This window comes from Filicampus tigris, chromosome 4, assembly GCF_054856515.1.
Source record: "Filicampus tigris isolate MCC_2025a chromosome 4, RoL_Ftig_1.0, whole genome shotgun sequence".
NCBI classification, from domain to species: domain Eukaryota; kingdom Metazoa; phylum Chordata; class Actinopteri; order Syngnathiformes; family Syngnathidae; genus Filicampus; species Filicampus tigris.
Genome location: NC_141220.1, coordinates 24289733 through 24316468, shown reverse-complemented (window position 1 = coordinate 24316468; position 26736 = coordinate 24289733). Strand labels below are relative to the sequence as shown.

At 40.2% G+C, this 26736-nt stretch overlaps 1 protein-coding gene across 4 annotated transcripts in view; it reads left to right on the top strand.

The window, feature by feature from the left end:
* poc1b (POC1 centriolar protein B) overlaps window positions 1–24932 on the top strand; it is a 35399-nt gene extending 10467 nt beyond the window's left edge. For all 4 annotated transcript variants that reach the window (XM_086028843.1, XM_086028840.1, XM_086028841.1 and 1 more), the window contains 2 exons: window positions 23977–24294; window positions 24815–24932. In XM_086028843.1, coding sequence (XP_085884969.1) covers window positions 23977–24294; window positions 24815–24931 — 435 coding nt within the window. In that variant the 3' untranslated portion in view covers window position 24932. The remainder of the gene's footprint in view (window positions 1–23976; window positions 24295–24814) is intronic.
* The last annotated feature ends 1804 nt before the right edge of the window (window positions 24933–26736 follow it).

The following is a 26736-nucleotide window of genomic DNA, read 5'->3' as shown; positions in this document are numbered from 1 at the left end:
TGATACCCTTCTGTTAAAGAATGTATTATTATTTTATTTTTTTAATAATTCACACGTCAAAAGCTATGTCTGATTTTCATTGGTTAATTTTCACCTTTTTTGTTGTCAACAGTTATATTTTTGTTACTATAACTGTTTTTGGTTCACAGTTGGATTTCCGTGCTTAAATAAGATTTTTTTGCTTCCCATTTCAATTTTTTTTTTTTTTTTTTTTTAACAACAGAATACTCTGCCTTTTTGTGCCCAAATATGACTACAGGGCTTCAGACTAACATTTTACTATTTACTTTATTTTTTTTTTTACGAGCACAGTGGTCTCTAACCTGAAATTTTAGGGCCCGTCAATCATCGGTTGTTACCTGAGCCCAGTGCACTGTAAGTCCACTTGCGAATAAACTATTCACTTCATTCATTTGTTACTGATAAATGGGCTGAATTGTGGAGCAGCTAGTAAACACTAGCAACCCAAAAAATTTTTTAAAAACCCAGCAAATTTACTGTTTTCACTGACGCCATTTTGTGATCAACTGATTTCTCTACCTCACTATTACTTTTTTTTGTGAGCTACTGCATTGTTGTGCTTGAATTCGACTTTTTCTGGTTACATTTCATTTTTCTGGACAAAATGTCGCTTTTTCTACATATTTGTGCCAACATAAGTGTTTTGTGGTCAACTTTTGACTTTTACTTTAAGTTATGACTTTTTGTGGTCAACCCTTGTATTTGTCATGCCCTTTTGTAGTTAACCTCAATGGCAAGCAATTATAAATTCACTTTTCCATAGTGTATCCCCTTCAATGCAGCTGCGGATCAGTCATGCTGCAGACTGTGTGTGCATTTGTGCGTTAAAGAGGTGATTAGATGGTAGACGAGAGCGCGCGATTGAATTACCGGCCGTCTTCTCTTCTGTCACCACGGACGCTCGATGTGACGCCAGAGCGAGACGAGCAGGTGTCCTCTAGCCAGAGCTCTCCTTTGCGGTTATCTGTCCTTTAGCATTGTGTGTCCACTCTGGAATTCCGATCCCTCCTTCAGGCCTCGCGCATTCGCGCACACAACGCTGCACCTCGTGTGGAGCTTCCTGCGCAAAGGGGATGCTGGGAGATTGAATTGCGCCGGGGGTTTGGTTTCCATATTTAGATTGCGGAGAGGAGAGCCGGAGTGACAAGACGCGGCGGAAACGAGCTAAAGATAGCCAAACCTCTGGGGGGGGGGGGAGGGAAGGGGGATTCTTCTTTTCATCAGGAGTCTCAGGACAAGGACTCCTGAAAGCTGCACACAAAAAAAAAATGACAAGTAGCAACTGGACATTATTGTCATATGAGTATTGTTTAAAGCGGCAGTCAACCCAAATATATTTTTTTCAAGAATATGTTCTCAGCAGGCCCACTACTTGAAGCACGTCATTCTGATTGATTTTGCGTATGTGGAATATGAATTAAGCAGCAAAATGCACTCGTTTTTAGCCATCTCTGGGGGCGGCCATTTTGTCTTCTGTCGACTGAAAATGACATCACAGCTGCTCACGACGACCAGTCACCTGTTTTCCTAATCTGAGCCGTGATTGGTCGTTGTGAGCAGTTGTGATGCCATTTTCAGTCGACAGAAGACAAAATGGCCGCCCCCAGAGATGGCTAACAACGAGTCGATTAACAATTATTCCACAAACGCAATATTTATCAGAATGCCTTGTTTCAATTAGTGGGCTTGCTCAGAACATATTCTTGGAAAAAAAAGTTTGCGTTGACTTTCCTTTAACCGTTGGGATGTCCTGATCACGTTTTTTGCAAGTGAGCCCGAGTCGAGTCATTCGTGCCGTAATTTGTTTGGGTGTATGGTGGTGGTATGGGGCGTTGTTGTAATACTCAAAATATAACTTTTTACATGCATTTTTGTGCTGTAACACAACTTTTTGTGGACAAATATTGTCTTTTTTTTCCAAACTTCAACCTTTTGGTGTCATGTCCCAAAACATACGTTTTTGTGGCCACGAATTGGAATTTTATTCTAAAATAAAAAAGTTTTGATCAATAATTATACCTTTTTTTTTTTTTTTTTTTGGGGCGGGGGCAAAATACTTATTTTTATGGCCCATCATAGTTGCATTTCCGTGCGCAAACATTGCACCTTTGTGATCAAATAATATTTTTGTGACCAAGAATATCTTTGTTGGACAGTTTTGTCAGTTTGTTCTATCACATGTCGAAATGTCACCTTTTTGTGAGCGTTTTCAGTGTAGTTGGGCCAAATCATGTAATTTCTCATTGCCTGATGTCATGAGTGGAAAATGACTGCTGGACGCAGGTTGGGTCACAGCAGTGTTGCCTGCTAACAGTTTTGTTTTGTCCATGCCCACTTGTCCAGAAACTCGATCATGCTCATGAAAAAGACACAAGGAGGGCAAGTCCTCATCACTAATGCAGCAGGATTCTCTTTGCGCTGTCCTTTCTGTCCTTCCCTCCCCTCTCACCTCACCTCTCCCAGCCTTTATCTCTTTGTCTTATGCAACACGCATTTAATGCGTCTCAGGAAGGCGCGGGGTTTGGAGGGGGTGTTGCCTTTGACACTTTGCCGCATTCAGTTTGGAAAAAAAGTGGGATAATACAGGATCCTTTTCTAGGAAGGTTGAAAAATGGCAAATAAAGATGTTGAAGCCTTTTATTGCAACCCGTTGTCTTGAGACGATGATTCATTATCACATCTGATGATGGTGCCACGGAGAAAAATAAACCCGATGGGGATTGTTTTCTTGTGAGGTGATCTATTTTAGCATCTAAAAATTGTTTTGACGGCAAAGTAGTAGCGGTGTGATGGAAAATGATTTGAATCAGGAAAAAAAAAAAAGTATTACTTGAGTGAAACTTCGGCTATGTCCAGCAAATGTTTGTATTTTTTTTTTTTTTTATGGTAATAAATTCAACTAAAACACGTTAGCGCAGCTTCACATCATAATGGCCGCAACTATCATGAGTACTCAACTATAAGTACTTGTACTCATACTCAGCCTGGGGAAAAAATGCTATCTTTTGCATCCACATGCAAAACATGACTTTTTTTGGTCCTATATTTCATTTTTGTGCCTAAATTGAGTTTTTATCATTACCCGTTGCATGTTGTGCTAAACACAAAAGTTGTCCCAAACTACTGGTATATTTTTATGTTAAAATGCAACTTTTTAGGGTCATCCATTTCATTTTTGTGCCAAAATGCAACTTTTTGTAGTCGGCCACTGCGTTTGTGTGCCAAAATGACTTTTTATGATCAACTATTTTGTTTTCTTGCCAAGTGCAACTTTTTTGTGGTCAACCATTTCATTTTGTATCAACCACTGCACTTTTGTGTAGACCTTCAACCTGAAAGACAAATATGAATCTGTTGTTGTTGTTGTTGTTTTTTCCTCATTTCGTGTTGAGAAATTGGGGAACAGGCTAAACATAGAAAATCACACGCCATGAAGAGCAGCGGGCATGAGATCAGATTTAGTGTCCTCAAGTCGCCCGGAAGATTGGTGGAGGAAAACAAACGCCGGGTCTGTTGCTTGTGACCATCTTGTTTTTCCAAAGGTATTTCAAAGCTTGTTTTCTCAGAAGTTGTATTTCCTTCTCATGTGAGGGGACTATCTTGTTTTCCTTATTTCTGATCTCCTTCATGAACATCTCAAAAGAACACTTTTTGCTAAATCACCGTACACGTTATTGGGATTTTTATTGTATGATAATGATTGTACCAGATAAGAGAATGCATGAATCGGACGCAAACCTAATATGATATGATATATACTCTTGTTTTTCACTGCCTTACTTTAAATTTCCACTTGTAACCCTCACCCACTTTTTAAACCCTAATTTGAAATGCTAACCAAGACTTGAAACCCTAAATTGAATTCCTAAAGTGAAACCCTAAACCTGTCTGAAAACCTTATTTTGAAACCTGAACCCTTGTTTAAAACTCTGACCCTGGCTTGAACCTCTACTTGCAAACTTTAACCATAGCTTGAATCCCCCACCTTGGTTGCAAACCCATATTTGAATCCTAACCGTGGTTTAAAATCCTAATTGGAAACTCAAACTCAATTTTAAATGCTTAACGTTATGCTTTAGTGCCATATTTGAAGCCCTAACCACGATGTGAAACTCTAACGCAGACTTGCAATGTACCAAATATATTTTGTTGAAAAATAAAATAGATTGTGTTCAATGGAAAAAAAAAATGCTTTTTATTTCCCCAAATATTTCACTAAGTGACATTTTAGAGCCGTAATTTTAATACCGTGATGCGTGATAGTTTTGCTCACGCTTATTTTGCCGTCAGAAACTAATATCGGTCCATGCCTACTTGAAACCCTACTTAAAACCTCAACCCTGGCTTGTTTCTCTAACCCTATATTTAAACCCCTACCTATTCTCTAACCCTGTGATAAAACCCTCTGTGAAATCCTTCGCCCTTGTTTATTATGAAAAACCCTGACACAACATAATGTGTCCCACAAGGCCCGGTCTTGTTTGTGGCCGTGAGCGTCTTCGGAGTTAATCTCAAATCCGAGGGGCTGATGCTATCGTTATGTATGACATTTAGCCACTTTGTCGCCACATTTTTAGATTCCGTTCCGCCTTTGCGAAAGCAAAGCGAGACAACAATGTCTGTGTTTAGTACGAACTTCCAAGGCATTCCTTGCTGTCCCGTTTTATCGCACTAGGAATACTTGTGGAATGAAACGTTGGCTTTAAAGTCTTCTTGTGTGCCAGACTGTCAACAGAAGCTGTTTTCTATATTTTTCTTTTTACAACAGATGTGTACACTTATAATTGTTTTGTGTTCATTGCATTATTTTGCTGAAACACAACTTTTTGTGGTCAACTGTTGAGTTTTTGTGCTTGAATACAACTTTTTTTTCGGTCATCCATTGCATGTTTATCCAAAATGCAACTTTTTGTGGTCGGCGTTACATTTTCATGCCATGGTACAATATATCAACGATCAACATTTTAGTGCAAAAAAAAATGCCACTTTATATAGTCAACCATTTTATTTCTATTTACGGACATCCGTTGCGTTTCTGTGGCAAAATTGTACATTTTGTGGTCAACTATTGCATCTGCATAGCAAAATATTTTTTTTTGTAGTAAACTTGGGATGGGCCGAGGCCACGAATAGATGTCCAGTGAAATGCATTGGCAAAAAATCATAACAAATGAACCCTAAAAACTCTCCCAAAAGCACTGATAAACCATGAATACACAGGAAAAATGTTTTCGGGGGGATAAAACGGAAAATATCTGACGGATCCCATCCAGCCGATCAGATATGTGTTACGTGTAATTTCCATGCTGAAATACAATTATTTGTGGACAAGAATTGCACTTCTGTGGCAAAATACAACTTTTTGTGGTCAGCGTTACATTTTTGTGATCCACCTTTTTTCATTGCCAAAATACAACTCTTTGCGATCAACTGTTGCAAAATGTGTGTGTTTATTTGTCAGAGTTAAAGGTCTCAATTTAAGGCGCTTAGGCATTTGGCGGCGGCCGCTCGCTCGATATGTGTGGGAACGTGGCGAAGGTGGGGGTGGCTAGCGTAGCGTCTGAGAGGCTAACCCAATGCCTGCATTGTCTTCTCGTGGGACAATCAACAATTAGCCGCAAGATTACTCTCAATGGAAATGAGTTTCTCACAGGTTCTTTGCGCTCCTTTTGGTATTAGCTCAAGTGCTAAAGCTGATTAGGGGGCACTTGTGAGTGTGTGTGCGTGGCAATGCAGCTCAATTTATTTAAGCTTCGCCATCTGGATGCCATAGAATAGTGCTTGGTCATATTCTTGGGAGATGCAGCACCTTAGCCACCACCTTTCTATCTGTGCAACCTTCAGAGCAAATAAAAGTAGTGCATGTGCTCCAGTTTCAGGGCCTGAGAACAAAAGTCCAGCTTGTCGGAGAGATTTTCTCCAAATCTGAGCACAAGAGTCCAGCTTGTCGGAGAGATTTCCTCCAGACCTATCAAGTTTGAAACACATGTACTAGACGGATGGATGGTCCTAGTTCAAAACATTTTAGTTTTCGTCATTGCATGCGTTTGAAGCATTGGCGATGATGTTTGGTAATTAGCCGTTAAACATGAACGTCTCATAAATCAGCTCCACAAGGTCAGAGTTTGTCCTAAGAAACCATGCATAAAAAGTCACAGGAAGTTTCTAATTGAGGCTAAATGCAGTCAACTTGAGAATCTTTTCCTGTTATCTTTGTTTTTTTTGTTTTTTTTAAATTCAGCCCCCAAAGCCATTTTCACCGGGAAATTTGGTAATAGTCTTAAATGAGAGGGTTCTTGCGGCTCCTTAAAAAGTACTAAAAGGCATTAACTCCGTGAATCTAAAAACAAAGCCTAAAATGGCATTGAAATGTCTTCAATATTTCAAAAGTCTTAAAAAAATGAACACATGAAAATTACGATTTTGTAAAAGTAGTCTCAAATCGTAAAATAAATGAACATACAAAAGTTCAATACAATACATTTTTACTTATATACACGCATTTCATAAAAACTGCACAACATGGGACATGGGCAACATTTTGACGTTGGTCTTCAATTTGATTTCAAATGGATTTCAAAAAGTCTGAAATTTAACTTGCCTAAGATGTAGGAACCCTGACTCAACAAAAAGTCTCAGGTGGTCGTGCCTGAAAAGACACAGGAAGTCTGCCATTTTTCTTTGAAACAACTGTTTTAATACTCGCTGTGTACACTTTCAGGGGTCCTTCAAAGACGATCTAGTCTTAAAGATTTCTACATTTTAAGCATGTATACTAAATAGATGCGTGTTAGCGAAGCATGGAGCTGAGGTTTCGTGACTCATCATTGGTTCACAATTACAGCCTCGATGTTTTTGGAAATTCAGCACTGCCTGAAGTCAGATTCACTTTACAAAATGTCTTTAGGTAGGCATGTCTTTCGTGAGGAGATTCACGCAAACGTTTCAAGAAGCCACGCCCAAAAAGACAGAAAGTTACTGTTTTGGTTGGATGCAGCCATTTTTGGATGAGTTTGGTCATTTCCAGGCCGTACTTCAAAGTTAATCGCCCTCGTGATTATTTTTTTTTTCTGATCGCAACCAAAATTTAAGCATGAATACCAGACCAGATGGGTGACGCCAACTTGCAAAAGCGTTTCATTCCCTATTAAATTTTGATTCATTCAAAATCAATAGGCTCTTGCTTTTAAATAGGACAATATTCCCTTCACCGCTATATGACTGCAGTCCTTGTCAAGGAAACTTTTGTCAGAATATTACACCATGAGAATTGGCATGGAAAACCAAATGAGCAAACTGGAACACACTGATCCACTCAGAGCGGAAATCACAGCAGTGGCTGCTTGTTCCGGTCAAGAGGTCGTTTTTTTTGGACTGGCATAATTGATTTGAACGTGGGCGGCAAAAGGTACTTTCTATGTAAGTAGACCACTTTCTTCCATTGGACTCACTTAAAGTGTGCAAAATGTTTGCCGGTCACAAGGAGGCTCACACATGGTCAAAGGTTTTCTTAAGAATAAAATAAAATAGAATAGACGGCCCATTATTAATTACTTTATGACCTTTTTGATTCAGTGACCCTTTTTCAAAACGTACTGTATGAAGACTCACAAATGACTGTTTTTTGTTGGGGGCACATACACTGTACCTGATGTTGAACAGCTAGCTGTTAGCATCTGATTCCACCAGTGATATTAGCAATCTAGGCCTTTCTCTGCATCGTCTTGAGGAGGTTACCACCCAGATGTCTCTGCCATCAACCCCACAAATACTCTAACATGTCTGTCAAACCCCCTACAGGAATATTCAATCACATTGTTGTTCTTTGTCAAACAGGCTGGCTATCAGCCAGTGACCAAAGCTAGCTACTCATTGGGAGTTGGGTGTTTTGCATAGCAGTTTTATTTGATTCCTCATTAAAGCCCACTGAATAGCAAAACTGAGAATCAACAGTTGAGACATCCCAAAAAGCTTCGCTGGGCTGCGTCGCTCACGCCACTCACGGCAGATTGTGGGAGTTTTGAGGCACAGCTCACAGGGAGAAGCCATGCTAATTGCTAAGCTAACCTAAGATAGACATGGCTAGCGCGTTTAACAGGGGAACACCGGAATTAAGTGCTTGGGTAATAGAGTCCACTTTTCACTGTCATCGGGCTGGAACCATGTAAAAGCGGAGAACATCCAACTTTGAACAGGAAAATAGCAGACAAATTAATAAGTGTCTGGAATCTGGAGAGAAAATCTATTCGCTAAACAGAACCGGAAATGAATTATTGTATGCAATGCCATTCGTCAGCCAGGAGGAGTGGCCTCAAGGTTAAAAGTATATTAATATAGTATAAAATAATTATAAAACCAGTGATGTTATTTGTTTGTTGTGACAATAGAGTCTTGAGTTTTGCGTTTTGACTTTTGAGGCCAGCACAACAAATGTTCTCAAACTTACATTACAGCAGTTGCTTCTCTACAAGAAAGTACAGTTTGCTGCTATATGCATTGTTAATTTGGGAAATAAAAACTGTTGATTATATAAAATGAAAACAGTTGTTCATTTGTCAGATTTTTTATTGTTTGATAAATCCCTTGCTTCAGGTCCCTGGGATTAAGATGCAAAAATATTGCCCCACAAAATTAGAAAATTGCTCTCAAGTCACTGAATCGCAAAACTGCTGCACAAAGAAAATAGACATTTGCACATACACTGTAGTCATAGAGTTTTTCAGCAAATAGTGGTTAGTTAGGTTCCACGGAATGAAACTAAAATTGGTGAATTTGTGATTGGTGAACCTTAGCATTTGTCAGAAATGTCCACATTTGGGTGTTTTACTGTGAGTCGTCAAACTTTGCTGACATGAGCCAGGCTCCGATGCGCCACAGAAAGTGTTAGCAACCGCTTTTGACATTTAGTGGTACAGGAGAGAGACAATGCCTCAAGTCTTTGTTCTAAATGGCAGCCCGTGTGATGCTAATAGCAGGTGGTGAAAGCAAAGACAAGAGCAGCCAGCATGTCCGCCACAGGCATGGACGGCGGCGTGATTGACAGCCGGAGCAGCGGGGGGGAATTAGAGGTCATGCGGCGTCTTTGGCCTTCACAGTGCAGTGTGGGGGCGTAGAGAGAGCTGTAGCCCCCCCCATACACCACCCCCCCAACCCCACCCCCCCTTCTCACACACACATACCCGGCGGGCTCCGACAGCCACAGGTGGGCTTTGTCTGTCATCAGGACTTCTGTTTTACGAACATGCATTTCAGCAACCATCACACAAACAACGACATTGTAATCTTAGGTGAATATAGTCACATTTTATTTTGAGACACATCAACTTCAAGAAAAATATAGTGGTAATTATCTAACAAGATTAAAGTTGTTGTTTTTTTTTTAGAATTAAAAAAAATATTTATTTTTGTCCAGAGAAATCTTATCCGAATTTGTTTTTTTGTTAAAAGTTTTAAAGAAAAGTATTAATCTTGCAAGAGTAAAATGATATTTTCTCTAGTTAGTTCCATTTTTAAGAACATTTTATTCATCTTGAAGTTATTTTTTTAAGAGGAAAAAGCCTAAAGTTCTGAGAAAAACTGAAGTAATCTCATCAAGTTGTATTTTTCAGATATAAAATCGATTTCTAAAGTGAATGCTTTTTTTTTTTATTCTATTTTTTTAAGAGAATAGTCATATTGTTTTTAGTGTATCAGTCAATTTTAAAAATCAAATAACGTTTTCTTATGCGATCTTTTTTTAACAAATGTGTCTATTTTTTTGTATTAAGGCAGATAATTTAATAGAATAAAGTGTATTCTATTTAGACAATAAAGATCTATTTTTTTTAATTTATCATTTTTGTTGGAAAAAAAGTAGTAATCCTATGAGAATGAGGCATTATTATTGTTTTACAGATTGAGGGTGCATGGTCCATTTTAAAAAAACAAAACGTCAATCTCACAAGCAGTTTTAATATTTAAGAACTAAAAAAAAAGTAATTCTTGAGAATAACTGCATTTTTTAAAACAATTAAGGCACATTTTTCCCTGTAAAAAAAGGCAATCAAGAAAAAAGTTATGAGTATCGTCTTAAAAAAAAAAGTAGTCATGAGAATAATATGTTTTTTTTTTTTTTTAAAGAAAAATAACATTTTTTGCACAAACGGTAGTGATTGTAGGATAAAGTTTTTTACCTTGTACAAAATGTACAACCATATAAAGACATTTTCTACGTTTTTTTTAATCAGATTTTTTGATGAGGAAAGTAATAATATTGCAAGATTTGTATTTTGGGGGATAAAAGTAATATTTTTTAGGGGCGAAAAAATTATTTTAGCAGATTGAAAGTAGTGTTTCCCCCAAAAATAGACATTTGAGTCTTATTTTTTTAAATTTCTTTTCTTTTTTTTTTTTTTTTTTAAAAAGATGAATGCTATAATGATAAAGAATTCAATGCCAAAGGACATAGCAAGGACCATGACCTAAAAGCATACTGTATGTGTCAAACTGACAAATGTTTTACTAGTGACACGGTCTCTCTGGATTATGCGTTTTAAAGGAAGTCCTGTCTGGAAAGTTTTAAGCCTACATGGCATGTGTTCTCCCACCCCGGCCAAGAAGCTAAGATTAACAACCCAGCATTGTGTCCAAAAGCTGATTACTCAAGTGGCAAACAGCTGATGGGGCCAATTTTTCATGTCAAAGCATCACTCCTTTTGCATTGTAGGCGGCGGATGCATTGAATGAGCGGTCGCGGCGGTGCGGCTCAAAGTGAGAGCTGCATCAATCAATGCGGTGAAGAGGCAGCTGTTTCCAGGCTTGCGCGGACTTGAAAGTTGACCGTGGGCGTGCGTCTATGCGAGAAGGATCCATTTTTTGGACTCCTGATGTGACAGATTAGCATTGTTGCGCTGGCCTACCTACTCTGAAATCAATTGTGGCAGGGATTTTTGTCGCCATCTGTTTGAACCTTGGTGCCAAGGAAGCCATTTGAGGAGCTCCATTCAGACAAAAGTAGCCATTTGCTGCTATGCTGTGCCATCTAATTATGTACCCTTTTGCAGGTTGTCAATTATTCACTATTTTACACTCTTTGGGGTATGGCTCCGTCCCTATCCCTGAGCGGGGCTTCACTGTAATTTTGCAATATTTTCTTTTTTAGATGGGCCTATGTTTTTCATGAACGAAAATCTAATCTAAATTTGGGAAGCCGCAACAGCTACTTTGGACACTGCAGCAGTGTTTTGTCTAAACATGTCTCCTATGTGAAAAGTGCAATGAGGTGGGAAATCAAATTTTCTGTAGTCCTACGTTTTCTACCTCCACATGCGCATGGGTGTGTGCTAAAATGTGAATAATGTGGGTAAGTCTTACTTACTGGGGAGCTTTAAAATGGGCTAATCCCACGCCGAGCCACAATGACACTCATTCAATTCCTCGACGTGAAAGGATTCGCCTCCGCTTGCTGGGAAAGAGACTATGAGGGGTGGGGAAAATAAATCATAAAAACAACAACAGCAGCAGTCGAGAAGTGACTAAACGTGTCAGCATAATTCTCGTTAGACTTGTTTTGTGTGCATGGTTGCGGAGTGATGCCATTTTGCGAAATTTACTGAGACAAAGCGCAGCTTGATGTCAAGCAAATCAGATCAGGCAAAAGGCTTAACTACAAGTGCTTTCTTGTTCTTTAGTTTTGTTTTTGTGATGTCACAAAAGCACAGAACAGGAAATGAGACTTGCAGAGGCCCAAAAAAAAAAAAAACTTTGTCTCCGGAGATGTCAGCAAATCTTGTGAGACTTCAGATCCATTTGCTTTTTCTTTGACTTTTGTGTGATGTCGCCACCACCAGTGATGCAAAGAGGGGAAAGTATAAACTGCAGTGGTGCCTTGAGATACGAATTTAAGCCTGTGGCCATGCTCCTAACTCAAAACACTCACATGTCAAATCATCCAAAGAAATGCCATTAATCCGTTCTAAAAAGCCCCAAAAACAAAACAAAAAATTGTTGCGATATTTATTTGAATAAGGAAAAATGGCACTCGGGCAAGGGAAAAAAGTTGACGCAAAATGTTTTGCCTGGAGGCATTGCCGACACCATTCTACACCATCCACGCATATAAATCCATTATACTCTATCTATGACCTTTTCACAGTCTATTTGGACCCTCTCTTGTTGCCAAGTTGACCCAGCAGTCGGTGAGATTTTCCCCGTTCGGGGCACGTCTCATCAAGTGTGGCCACTGCAATCGTATGTTTGGCGTAGTTTTTACACCAGATGCCTCTCCTGATTCAGTCCACGCATTTTTATCTGGGTTTGGTACCGGTAGTGTCTGGGTATTCGTATCTAGCCTACCCACAAGGATGTTATCGTTCATGACTGGGATATGAACACTGCTCACCTGTGTCAAAGGCAAGGATTGCTCAATTATTCGATGGAAGAGTTGTTCTGATAATTGATTCTAAAATGATTCGATAGAGACGGCCCTACATAGCACTCCATAAGGATGTACTTTATAAAAATATACGCTAACGAGATAATGAAATAGGACTGAGAAGAATTCAACAATTTTTGTCACACTGCATTGTGCTGCTCCTTCTGACATTCCACCCTGTCCACCTGGCAGACAGCTATACTGTTCCTTGAGACGTCTCAGCTCCTCTCAGCTCAGCAATACGAAACTAAAAATAATCGATCTTTGCAGAGGATAAAGAAGATATGACTGAGTGCTGTTACATTGTCTCCATGTTTTTCCGAATCATTTATGGTGAATCCGTTGCTGAAAGGGGTTACAGTCCTGCAACGTACCGTAGATGCTATTCAGCGTTAGCATGAAGCCAGCAGACTTAAAAGTTAAGCTATGTGGTTGCCCCAAATCCACAAGGTTTAATTCTCTTTATTTTAGAATTAGTTTGACAGTAAACTTCAACTGGGAGTGGCAACGAACAGCTTGAATCATCTTCTTTTGAATAATTGTTGACAATTTTAGCTGCCAAACTGCTGCTTGTTGTGAATTGAGTTCAGTTGCTGCCACCACACAGCGGTCATATCTCAAATCTGTGCTCGGAAAATAGTTGTATTGTATTAACACCACAACCATAACATTGCATGTTGGCAATCGGTAGGGGGCGACTGTGTTGTCCTAACCACTGCACGTAACGGTGACAGAGATGAATCACTAGTATGTGTCACGTAGCTGAGTGAAAACACAAGTGAAAAGAGGAAGTGTAGTGTAGCCAGTCACCTCAAAATACGAATCAAAAGAGGAACCGGAGTAAATGAATGACTGACTCATGTAAAAAGACGGAACCGAAAGTTCCTCACCTTGCAGTGTCCACATAGAGGCTTCAATACGTAGTTTCCATCAAGTTGAATCAGTTGGTTACAGGACGCAGGTTTTCTCACCCTTGCCTCCATTGACAAAGGTTCTTCATGGTACGAAATTAAGTGTCCCACTGCCAGTTTTGCAGCTGGGTGAGGTGTTCCTTACCCTGTGTCAACGTTATGGCAAAACCTTTCCGACTTACTGAACTTTAGTGGGTTTTGGTACCTAGGCAGGAAGACGATTTCTATGGCAGCTTTCGTAATCACTGCCTCCGTTATATTTTGGCTGTCAGGCAGAAATCTTGAGTGTACAAATATAGTCAAGTTGATATTTTTTCAGGAACTGTTACTATTGGTCCGTCCCCACTTCATCTTATTATTTTTACATATTATTAACTAATTCAAATTGTTCAAAATAAAATAGCTTGAGAACTTGAGTTCTATTAACTCATGAAAGCCTAAAGCGCCTGGCTCAACAGCTCCCCAAAACCGAAGGTCGTCTTTGGAATTACCCTTGAAAACTTGAGGTTTTCCCAGAAATTCAACACCTACAAAATAATTTATATATCAGCCCCTGTAGCAGATAGAAACATCATTCCAAAAGAATTTGAGACCTAAAGGCCTGATAGACCAAAAAGACGCTGGCCAACAGTGACAGACACTTACCCTCTGTGCAGATAGAAACATCATTCTAAAAGAATTTGAGACCGAAAGGCCTGATAGACCAAAAAGACGCTGGCCAACAGTGACAGACGCTTACCCTCTGTGGCGTCCGGCCGGCTGTCGGCACGTCTCGCTGGAGGAATACACCGCAACGACAGACAGCGACGCTGACCATTAAAGTAACTTCTGCACATGCATAAGATGTAATACCCTTCCATACCATCGGCGGCGCTAGTCACTATTTCTCATTGTTAGAAAAATCCAACCGGAAAGCTGTTGGCCTGGGGCGGATTATAAAAACGTAAACAATGCATTCGGCTATATTCTTCGCTCACGATGAACTCCCACGCGGAGTAAACAAGCACGTTCTTGACACGGTATTGTGAAATACTTACATTGTCAACCTTGTACGAAGATTAAGGCAGCGTAGGCGTGCTCACTATTTTTCCGCATTTCTCACTTCCCGTTGGTCCTGCGCGTGCTGATTTGCTAGGTAACAGCCAATCAAAGTGACCAAATGTCACGACTGGCGACGCCGATTCAACATACGTAACCGATATTGTCATTGTCGACAAACATATATCTTAATCACATTCTATTGGTTATACTGGTTAAAAATTCCACAAGCGCGTTGTCTATATCACTGCCGTTACTCATGTCAGAGCTCCGGCGGTCGATGGCGTCCGCCATTATGACTCAAAAGAATTCCGAAACATCCTCCGCGGCTCAGGACACTGTATGTACGTTCTCCAGGCTTTTAGGGTAGAAAGCCGCTCTAGTGGTAGAAACGCGGTTATGCACTCCCGGCCTTAATGGGTTAACAATCTTGAACATGTGGACTCTATGAGAAATGTCGTAAAAGTTTGCCTCTTCCCTCACTCTGTGAGATTCGTGTGGCATTATGTTGCCTCAAGATTGAAAGTTTGGACGTTTTCTAGAATAACAAAGTGACATAGCCAGATTCCAATAGCTGCTAAGTCCAAGCAAAAAATGTTACATAATGGTGAGTGTATTGACTTATTTGCAGCTCTTGAACTGTCAATCATGATAGCATTTAGCATTAGCCAAAGTAAGAACACAACCACCAGTCATCAGATTGACTAGCGATGTTCAAACGTTTTTTTTTCGTCTGTCGGAGGATCCCCTCCTCCGCCCAAAGCAAACCCCGGGTGAACAATAGCAAGTGAGACACACGGCGCTACCCGATGTTTTCAGACGGTCTGAACGTAGTATAATAGTACTAAATCTATCAAATAAATATACGGTACAATTAGCATGCACGTAAACTATTTCACAAACAATGCTTCACAAAAATAATCCGCCTTATGATCCGGTACATCTTATGTATGATTTATTTATTTATTTATTTTATAAATCGACCCGTCCATTGATATTGCACCTAATAATACGGTGCACCCAAAGGTCTGTAAAATAGGGTTGTGATTTTGGAGATGCAAGCCCGTCAGTGATGATATACCGTAGTGGCTAAGGAATGAGTGAATGATTCCGAACAACCGCCTATATCACGCCGTGATGTCATACTATGATATCCTGCCATGATCTTTCTCACTAAAGTGTCAACACTATGTATAATGCCATGCTGCGTCGTGCCGTTATGATACCGTGCTGGATTATCTACATCACCGACTTGTGGCCTGGCAAGCACAAGACATCTGCCCATGTGTTTTTAAGGTCATCGTTGTGTTAAGTTAAACTAAAAATGGCTGCAGTATTGAAAGGAAAGTGCTTGAGATGAAAGCCTAAAAAAAAAAAAAAAAAAAAAAAAAAAAAACTCCAGCGGTGGCCTGGTGACGAGCGCTTGAGTGTTTTTTTTTTTTCTCGGAAGGGCTCTTCAATGGTATTGTGTTGCTTTGAAGAGGATGAGAGTCGTGATCCAGAGCGTCCTTGTTATCGGGCTCTCGTCTCTTTAAATACAATTAATCAACCTTGGTGGGGGAAGAAGCTACAGTTTATGCGACTCGTTTGTGAGGATTTAGGGTCGCTAAAATAAATATCTTAATATTAAATCTACACTAAAGAGTTAACAAAAGTGAGCCTGTAAGCTGTTGTGGTGGCTTTGTAATGAGAAGCAAAAATGGTGGATCACAACAACAAAAAAAATGTTGACCATAAGTTAAAGCAGTGTTTTTCAAACTCTCTGCCGCCGCGAGATTTTGTCAGGTGTGCCGTGGGAAATTATCTAATTTGTGTGCCTGTGCGGTCTTAGCGCCTGGCAGCGTAATCGTGTCTTTCCTACATTGTAGTACTCTTCCATACCAGCAGGTAGCAGCAGCCGCAAGTTGCTAATTGTCTTTGTTTTGAGACAAGCGAATTAGTGACGCATGTTTATCCAAACAGGTCCATGTTTCACACTAAGTATCAATATGTAACATTATAAAATACTTTTTTCTTTGTGTTTATTTAATTCCTTTTCAAGACGTTATAACGTCATTCTTCAATGTTAAAAAATGCTTATATAAACAATATAACACTTGTTGTTGTTTTATAAATTTTTTTTCTCACAATTTCAGCTGGTGGTGTGCCGCGGGATTTTTTTCAATGAAATAAATGTGCCTTGACTCCAAAAAGTTTGAAAAAGACTGAGTTAAAGCACCGAAACTGAATGGTGTCTTTGGAGCGCAACTGCAACACTTAATTGTGCCTTTTGGCAATAGCTCAACTCAACTCCTTTTTTTAAGTCGAGAGCTTTTCAACGGCTACAGCTGTAACGAACGGAACACATGACATGAAGCATTAACACTTTGTAGTACTTTGGCACAAAAAATGCTTTGGTGGACCAGAAAGAGATATATTTCGGCCTTAAAATTCATTTGTCCACCACAAAAAAATGTACTTTAGCTCATGTGGCTTTTCCCTAAAGCAGGAGTGTCAAACTCATTTTACATCGGGAGCCACATTCGCCCTATTTTATTCTTGTTGCAACTCATAAGAGCTATCACAAATGAGTACAATTTCAACAATTTTATTACAAAGCATCTTAAATTACACATCTCCAACTTGGACCTGGTTACTCTAACTGTGTTATATAATTTGATAAGATCTAGAAATGATTTTAAATTTACGAAACTTTCCACATCCATCTGGAAAACTGGACAACCTCTTCTGACTCATCACATCAAACAAACTAAAGTGATGACTTTTCAAAAAGTGGGTGCTGCCTTGTAAATGTATTTAAATCGCTGTGAAATTATTATTTAAGTCACAGGTTCAGATTCAGACCGCCACATCATTTTGTGTGGTCTGCGAAAGCAAATTATGTGTGTTGACTTTCATGTTTCTTGCTACAATGCCAATATCGCAAATTGTCTTCACATTTAAAGGGGGGGTCAACCCTAACATATTTTTTTCAAGAATATGTTCCCAGCAGGCCCACAGTTGAAACACGGCTTTCTTATTAATTTTGCGTTTGTGGAATATGAGTTAAGCAGCAAAATGCACTCGTTTTTAGCCATCTCTGGCGGCCATTTTGTCTTCTGTCGACTGAAAATGACATCACAACCGCTCACAACGACCAAGAGATGGCTAAAAACGCGTGGATAAACACTTATTCCACAAACGCAATATTTATCAGAATGCCCCGTTTCAACTAGTGGGCTTGCATAGAACGTATTCTTGAAAAAAAAAATGTTTGGGTTAACTTCTGCTTTACGAACACTGCGATATTGCAAGCAATTTTTTTTTAATTACTTACCAACCACCCTTTTGAAATAAATATAATATTTAAACAAACCGTTTTTACTGGCCCTCCGATTTTAAAAAGTTATTCATCAATTTGTTGTGTATATGTGCTATGAGGCGATCCAAAATTTATTTTCAATTACAGTCATAATGGCTCTTCGAAGGAAACCATAACTACGATTCAGCCCGTGACAAAAATGACTTTGACACCCCTGATTTTAGTGGTCATTCAAGGCAAGGCACGGTCATTTTCTATTTACAATATATACATTTCATACACATGGCAACTCGGTGTGCTTCACACAACCGAAAGCACAACACCTAAAAGCATTTGCAAACAGAACAGCTGAAAGACATTCACATTGAAGTGGTTGTCAGTACAATCTCTCGTGGACAAAATTAGCAACGACAGTGACTTTTATCGTAAAAAAATTGCAGCTAATGTGTGTTCTCTGGATTGGAACCCCCGCCAGGCCGGTTCTGAACAGTATGTTTGACACACCAGTACTAGAGGATGTTCGGACTCTAAAATCAGTGGCCAAGCAATAAAAAGTATGCCTATGTGTTGCTTTTAAAGAGGAAGCTCCAGCAGCTTATGCAAGAACGTCGCGCTAAGGATGAGTCATGGTCATGGGGCTCTGAGGTTAGTCCTTACACTAAAAGCAATCGTGTCAGCGCCGTTACCACAGAAGCACTCACCACACAAACACATACAAAACAGATACAGGCAGCATGCCGACGCAGCTTTTTGGTGCGTTTCGTCACTTGGATGTTCAGGCTCAACGCAGCTGTCATGTTAACCTGTTTCACGGTGAAGACCCCAAAATTGTGATTTGTGCTTTTCTGATCAACAGCTCGCTTCTTGACGTGTTTTCCCATTGCTTAGTGTAGCATAAATAGCCCACTACGCTAATAGTTTTTGCATCCCTAAATCCTATCGGAGAAGCCACATGAGCTGTTAGCTTGTTTGTTCACTCTCCCTTTCTGACAAACAGTTCACTTGTCAGTGTTTTCCCACCGTTTCATGCGTGTATGTAAACACCAACATTTGGAAGTAAACCGGCGTACTGTGGCCGTATGAACGTCCACTGGGCAGGATATTACGTTTAACTTCCTTGAAGGAGGTCTCGTCCAGCGCCTCGCTGATGGCGGCTAATGGATTATTCCGGCCTCAGACATTTTCCCACTGGAAAATTCCTTGATTTAGGACTTGTTGGGATTAACGGTGCAACGGATCGCATAAATCACGGTTCGGATCGGATCATGCATTTTGAGTCACGGATCAGATCGTTTTTCGGATCAGCAAAAAAAAAAAAATAGAACTTTGTCTTTATTTTATAAAAGGCTTTTGCCCATAAACAAAAGGATGAGCTAATGTCTAATACGGCCGTTAGCATTTAGGATTTGAAAACACAAGTTAGCGCGTTATAAGGCAGGATACCTTCTTATTTTATACATGGACAGTATATAAAATAAGAAGGTATCCTGCCAGACATTTTGAGCTTGAATGTGTTCTTAAAATCATTTAATGAGCAAAAGTGTTTTAATGACAGTTTTATTTCGCTTTTTTTTTTTCAAAATAAAAAAGACCTCAAAATGCATTCTTAGGCACATTCCCTAGTGAACTAGGTCCAAAATATTGAACAAGAAGTAAAAAAAAAAAAAAGTAAGCCAAGGAAAAGCTGTTGAACTACCAGTCGGGCACTTGTAGCTAATGCTAACAGCTAACTGCTAACCACTAATTCCGGAGACTTGTGCCGTATCATACAATGACGGCGTAATTAACTGGTGGTTGCTTAGCGGCCAAAGTTTGTTAGCCCATATACTGTATAAAATGTGATCTTTGCAGTATCACTTTAAAAATGTGTGTCTCTATAGTTTTAATAAATGAATGCTTTAACGTGATTATCGTCATTCTTATTGAAACTTTTAACTGGAAGTATGTTCCCTGTAAAAGAAGGTGAGTCAGTTGAATTTACCGAATACATGCACGTCATGGCTCGTGGTCGGGATGGTACCACCTCTGCCTCAATTTGAGCCAGAGTTCAGAAAGCAGGCCTATCGGATTCAAATCAGATTCCTCCTCAAATCAGATTTTTAGGGCTGACTGTCCACACAGCTTTTAGCAAGTGTCCAAATCGGATTTGGCCATGTTCAGACAGGGGCCACTTCTTTGACAAAACTGACAGGTTGCTGTAGCAACGACATCGGAGCGGAGGCGTCGTCCAGCACGCGTCGTGTCCAACATCATGTACTGTCGAGCAGCAAAAAACAAAATACTTTAAAAAAAAAATAGACTCGTTTGATACATACCCTCGAGCTTTGCTTGTGTGATGCTATCTTTCGACAGATGTTTCCTCCTCTGTCCATGGACTGTTTGCAATTTCTTCAATCTGGATGGGCTAAATATCTGATTTTGGCTGGTAGTCTGAAAAAGGCCTTAAAAAAAAACAAAAAAAAAAAAAAAAACAGCAGTGAATAAATGAATACTTCAACAGATAAATAGTTCCCTAAAGTTTTCTAGAGTAAATACATTTTCCAAAATTTCAATATGACAAAAATGTTCATATTTCACTTATCTTTAAGTTGAAAAAAAAAAAAAAAATATATATATATATATATATATATATATATATAGCAAACCTTTCCCTTTCATGGGATCAATCAGCGATGATCTAATCCAGTGAGTGTGGCACTGACTTAGATTCACAGCATGAATTTATGCAAATTGTTGACCCTAAAACGTTGCTCACCACAAACATGTACAGTGTATTTTGGCACACAAATGGAATGCGTGACTACAAAAAGCTGCATAATGTCAATTTACATGGATTTAACGGACTTTCATTCAAGGCATTGCCATAACTTGTTTGCGCGGAAAGAGGAACTCCTCCATGTCAACCTCTTAGTGGGTCAAAGTTTAATGTAGCAGGAAAAACTTTTTTTTTTTTTGTGTGTGTGTGCTCAGGGACACAGGATGTTTACCAACGGGATGATGACCGTGACAATGGTGCCCCCCACCATCCGCCACCAAAAACCATGTGGTTTTTGCGCGTGTCAGTTGAGCTTGCAGATTCAGATTCCGTTTTATTTTCCATAGGCAACAAGTAGAATGGGATGCTTACCTAAGTATAAAAATGCTAACCCTAAGTATAGAACAAAATGAAAATACAGAATAAAAAAAGGGAATAAGTTCACAACAAATAAGTACATCAGCAATAGTAATAAAAGTGCTGCAGTGGACATTGTTCAACAGGCGCACTGCTTGTGAGTAAAACCGGTTCTAACCGGCATTAATCATAAGGATGTCTTTTAAAAGTTGAAAAAAATACAATGGTTCAACCGCAAATAGTTGTATTTTGGCACAAAATGAAAACTTCAATTTTGGCTCGTAAATGGTTGACTACAAGATGTATCAATGGTCGAACATAAAAGCTGGTCACATATATGCAATGGTTGACTCCAAAATGTTGTATTTGGCCACAAAAATACAGTGGTTGACCACAAAACATTAAAATGCCCCTTTTGACCAATGTGTATATTCGCTTTAAAGTGCAGTGGTAGACCACATTAGTTTAGCTATTTTTTGGCTCAAAATTGCAGTGGTTGATCAAAAAAAAAAAAAAAAATGTTTTTTGAGAATACAAATCCAATGGTTGAACAGGGGCAAAAAAAAAAGCAATTAAAGGGACTGGTTGACCACAAGAAGCTATATTTTGCTACATGATAGGAACATATCAACCTCAAAAAGTTGTCTTTTGGCTTTTAAAATACAATGAATGACCGCAAAATGTGTATTTTCTCTGAATGATCTACTGCCATTGAGCCGTGACGAGTCCTTGGCTGGGACATTTGTGTGTGCGCGCGTGTGTGTGTGTGTCATTGAAAGGCCGCCAAGCAGGATGTTTTGGTTTGAGCGTGGGCGGATGTCGCCGAGAGAGACGAGCGGATGTGTCGGCTTCCTCTCTCGAGAAAAAAAAAAAAAAAAAAAAAAAAAGGGAAAGCAAAAGTGAGAACTGCACCTCTGGCGGCCATTTTGTTTGTTTAGGCGGCGACACTCTTCCATGGTTTGTGGGTAGCGCACCTCCCGCAGGTGTTTTGTCTTTCTGCGGCTGCGGGCGTGGCACCTTCACAAACACGCCACGCAGTCTTTGCACGAAAGAGTCATCAGATGTCTGTCACCTGACTTCCTGTGTGTCGAGAGATCAAAGCGCGTTGATGATTATCCACGCCAAAGTCGATAAGCATCGACACATGGCTCGTTGTGCTGGAAGCCATTTTGTGCAACACCTACCTGGCTCTGGGAAAATGTTCGTCTTCAGTGAGTCGAATGTGCGTGTTTAGCAATGAGCCGAAAGTACGTTTTGTCAAATTTAGAGTCTTCGCTATAGGGCTGCTCGATTTATGAAAAAAAATATGAATCACGATTGTTTGGGTAAGAATTGAAATCACTTTTTATTATTCAAATGATCATTTAGTTTTTGGTACAAAACAAGAAAATGTTTAAACGTAAAAGACAAATGAATTGCTTTGAAAGACTATAATTATGTAAGTTCCTTTTGGACCAAACAAAATTCATAAAATGAGTTATAACATTTTTAAAAAAAGGTGAAAACGTATAAATTCAGGTATGATTTCCTTGTGTAAACAAACAGAGTGCGCTGGATATAAATGCATATTAACAATGTTTTTTTTTTTTTTTTGCCAATTCTGTAATCGTGGTGTGTAATAATCGTAATTGTAATGGAATTTCGATTAATTGCACAGCCCTTGTCTTCGATGAAGCTAGCGGACATGTTTTTGTAAACACAAGACAATTATTCCTAACTCAGCCAATGTACACGGCTTTGGAAACATCCAAAAATCGCTTTGACAACATTTCCTATTTCAACTCTTTGTAATCAATTTATCTCCCAAAATAAAAATAAAAAATAAAAAAATGGTCAACTGCTACAACTTTATGCCAAAACACCACTTTTTGAAGTTAGTTGCATCAGTGTGCAGAAATGTCCAATGCTCTGTGTCCAACTTCAAACACAACATTTTGTGGTCAACCGTTTTATTTTCCAACCTTTTATAGTCGACTGTGGCATGTGTTTGTAGCCAGTGCTACTTTTAACCCCCACCACTTATCTTAACCTAAACTAATGGTATCCTTTTCATGCCTCTTAATTAGCAAGCAGGCCTAATCAGTGTGTTGTCCTGCTGATTGGCACTCAGTGCGTCCTGCTTATCTGCCTCTTGAAGGGGTTTTGATTGCGGCCACTCTTCCTGCATGGGGCGACGAGGGGGAGGGAGGGGTAGGGGGTCTGGATGCACTCAGTGTAAATGAGCTTTGCAGATGTCAACCAGATGTGCTTCTGAGCAGGAGGAGATGAAGAAGAGATAGACCGGCCGTAGACACACTGACAGCTTTGTTCACCTCCGTTAAATACTTCCCCTCCTCCCCGCCTCCTCCTGTGTGTCTTAACTCCCCTCCTCTCCTCCCTCCATCATTGACGGCGCTTTGAAGCCAGGACAGGAAGAACGCCGGAATCGATTGCTCTGTGCATTAAGTCTGGAATGTGTGACACCCTCCTCTTTCGTCCTCCCTCCTTTGTGTGTGTGTGTGTGTGTGTGTGTGCGTTAGTATATGCATTAATGTGGGGACACCGGGTGCCTTACGAGGTACTTAGGTACACCATCCGACACGATCCAATTAAAACCAACGTAATGCAAATTTTTGTGGTTAATTTTCGCAGTCACAAGGTAACTTTTAATTCCTGGGATATGTAATCAATCCAAAAATAGTACAAAAATAAAAATGTTTTGTGGTTTTTGTCGCAAGTAGTTTTTTTCTTTTGGGTGGTTAACGGTTGCATTTTTGGTCAGCTTTTTGTAGTCAACCACAGCATTTGAGTGTCATAATGTGTACTTGGCATTAATATTTGCAAGTCAAAATACCAAAATGCATTATTTTTTTTTATTTTTTTTTACAAAACAAAATTCAGCTTTATGTGGTCAACTGTTTGTGCCAAAATATAACTAACAGTATTTTGGTTAACCTTAGTTTTATTTTATTTATTTCTTACTTTTAGTCCTCTGGTATTGCATCAGGGGTTAGTAGTACCTTTTGATAGCTTTGCAGCACATTTCAACCAAAATGATAAACAATGAAAAGTTGTTATATTTCACTTTTTTTTTTCATTTTATCTAATCTACTATGACTTTGCCAATTTTTCCATTTTAAAAACTGACTACAATATGTTTAATTTCCTGACATTGAAAAGTATCGCTATGCATTCTCTGCAGCACCATGGCAACAACGAGCACCACGCCGAGGACAGTCCGCCTTCTTTCGCCATGGCGACAGAGGACGAAGGTTGGACGAGGGAGGAGAGGACGAGGGAGGAGAGCGGCGGCGTGGGAAGTCAATGGAAGTGGCGAGTCGACAAGGCCAGGAAGCAGCGAGACGTCAGAACGTGGCGAGAGGACGACGGGGCGAAATGGTGGCCGGACGACGGTGAAACGGCGCACCAGATGGACGTGTCAGAGGACGCGTCGGGGAAGCCTCCTGTTCTGAACTCCATCCTGCAGCACATGGTCAAGCAGCTGGACGTCCTCACGAAAGTTAGTGATGGCAAGAACGTTGATTTTGAGGCTTGTTAATAGCTCTTAAAAACATGGTCAAGTATATCAAATAGAGCTTCGAAATCGTGAAAAATCAAGTTCCACTCTCAAAAGGCTGTGGGCGTCGACTGAATGCGTTGGGACCCCGCGCCGCTCAATTACTACGACTTGGAAAATGGAATGCTACTCGGTTCGGCATCTTTCTCATGCATACATAGAACTAGACTTTTGATCCGTGAAAATATATCCACTCAAAGCCTCAAGTGGCCAGAATACTTGTATATCCCACTGGGTTGTCACGGTTCTTTTCCACGCCTCAACAACGAGGCGCTCTAAAGTGGCCGCTCCAGCCCAAAGTCTCGGTCTGCACCTTTACTTTGTCCCCACTTTTCCTTTTCTCGCACTTCCACGTCTTTCTCACTATTTCATTCGCACGCTCACAAACCAGCAACGAGGTGCTCTAAAGGCTAATGCTAATGTTGCGACTTTTTTTTGGGGCGGGGTTGTTTTCCCACCTCAGACCGTTTCTGTCCTGGAGGAGCGTCTCAGCCTGACGGAGGACAAAGTTCAGGAGTGTCTCGCACAAACGCAACGTTCTGGAACACCACCCGACAGACCACCGGACCAATTCACATGAGGTACAATAAATGTGTGTGTGTGTGTGTGTGTTTACTCTTCGCTCACATGAAAACCCGTCCAGCGATCCAATCAGCTCGCAGAGGACGAAATGTAGCACTCTGACGTGGTGCAAAGCAAACAAAAGCTACCGTGCGACTCGACCAGAGACATGTAATGGACGCTTCATTAGGTACACTAGCGAAACCTATCAAAAGATCTTAGAGGAAATCAACCCAAAGATATATTTTTTTCGAGAATATGTTCCCAGAAGGCCCACTTGTTGAAGCACGGCATTTTGATCAATATTGCGTTTGTGGAATGTGAGTTAAGCAGCAAAATGCACTCGTTTTTAGCCATCTCTGTGGGCGGCCATTTTGTCACTTCTGTCGACTGAAAATGACATCACAGCTGCTCACAACGACCAATCACAGCTGGCCTGTTTGCTGAATCTGAGCCGTGATTGGTCATTGCGAGCAGTTGTGATGTCATTTTCAGTCGACAGAAGACAAAATGGCCGCCCCCAGAGATGGCTAAAAACGGGTGGATTTCTCTTATTCCACAAACGCAATATTTATCAGAATGCCTTGTTTCAACTAGCGGGCTTTTTCATTGAACATATTCTTGAAAAAAAAAAATTGTTTGGGTTGACTTCCATTTTAAAGTTGACTACAACAAAGTCAAATAAAATGTAAAATAATCACACTTTCAGAACGCCTCACACGCCGCTGACGTTCTACAGATTCATACCCTCGCCTTAAATTAGGTCATTTGAATATTCAACCCTGGCTTGACACTCTTTATTTCCAAACCATAACAAGCCTCGTTAAAGACGATCACGTGAAGTTTGTGACATCCTGGTGGTGTTTACTCTGCCGACGTCCATCCTGTCTCCACCCATCAGCGCTTCTGTTTTATGAACAACAGAAAAAAGGTGTGAAAGGTGAATGAGAGGAAGATCCTCCTTCCGCCGTAAGAAGCTTAAGTTGTCCGCCGGGCCGTCGATCATCGTAACCAACGAGCCTCCCGGCGGCGTTTTCCCCCCCGTCTCAGCCGATGGCCTCGTGGACGCCGCCTCACACGGCCGATCCTCTGCCGAGCTTCTTACTGTCTGTCACTCATGCACCAAAGTGACGCGGCTCCACCACCTGTCACCGCAGTGACTGACGTGAATGTGCGAGCGAGGAGGGATCACTCTCCATCTGCTGCATCTGGACCCAGACTAATGTACATCTTCCAACTTTGTTCAGTTTAGTGAGACGGTTTTGTGTCATTATCAGGGGATTGTATTTTATCTTTATAAAGCATGATTGCCAAATAAATTACCCAACGCAAACTTGATTTTATTTCATGAACCAGAAAGAACGATGAATTACCTATAAACTTTTTTTATTTTTTTTTTTAATCATTATATATTTATATTTCCTCAGCCAGCAAGCAAAATTGCACATCATGAAATCGGCACACGCTTACCTTCATGGCTGACGCGCTTCTGCACAGAAGCATGACAGCTATCCGTTTTTAAAGCGGGAGTCAACCCAAAAGTCTTTTTTTTACCAGAATATGTTCTATGCAGGCCCACTAGTCAAAACACAGCATTGTGATTAACATTGCGTTTGTGGAATATGAGAAATCCACCCGTTTTTAGCTAGCTGAGGGGGCGGCCATTTTGTCACTTTTGTTGACTGCATTTTGTTGGCAGCATAACGCCACATGGCTCCCGCGTAGTGAGCGAAGAGTTTTACAGCACTTGTCAGACAGTCCAGTGTTCTAGCGAGTTAATACATTTGTTCTTGAGTCAACACTTTAAATTAGATAATAATGTTT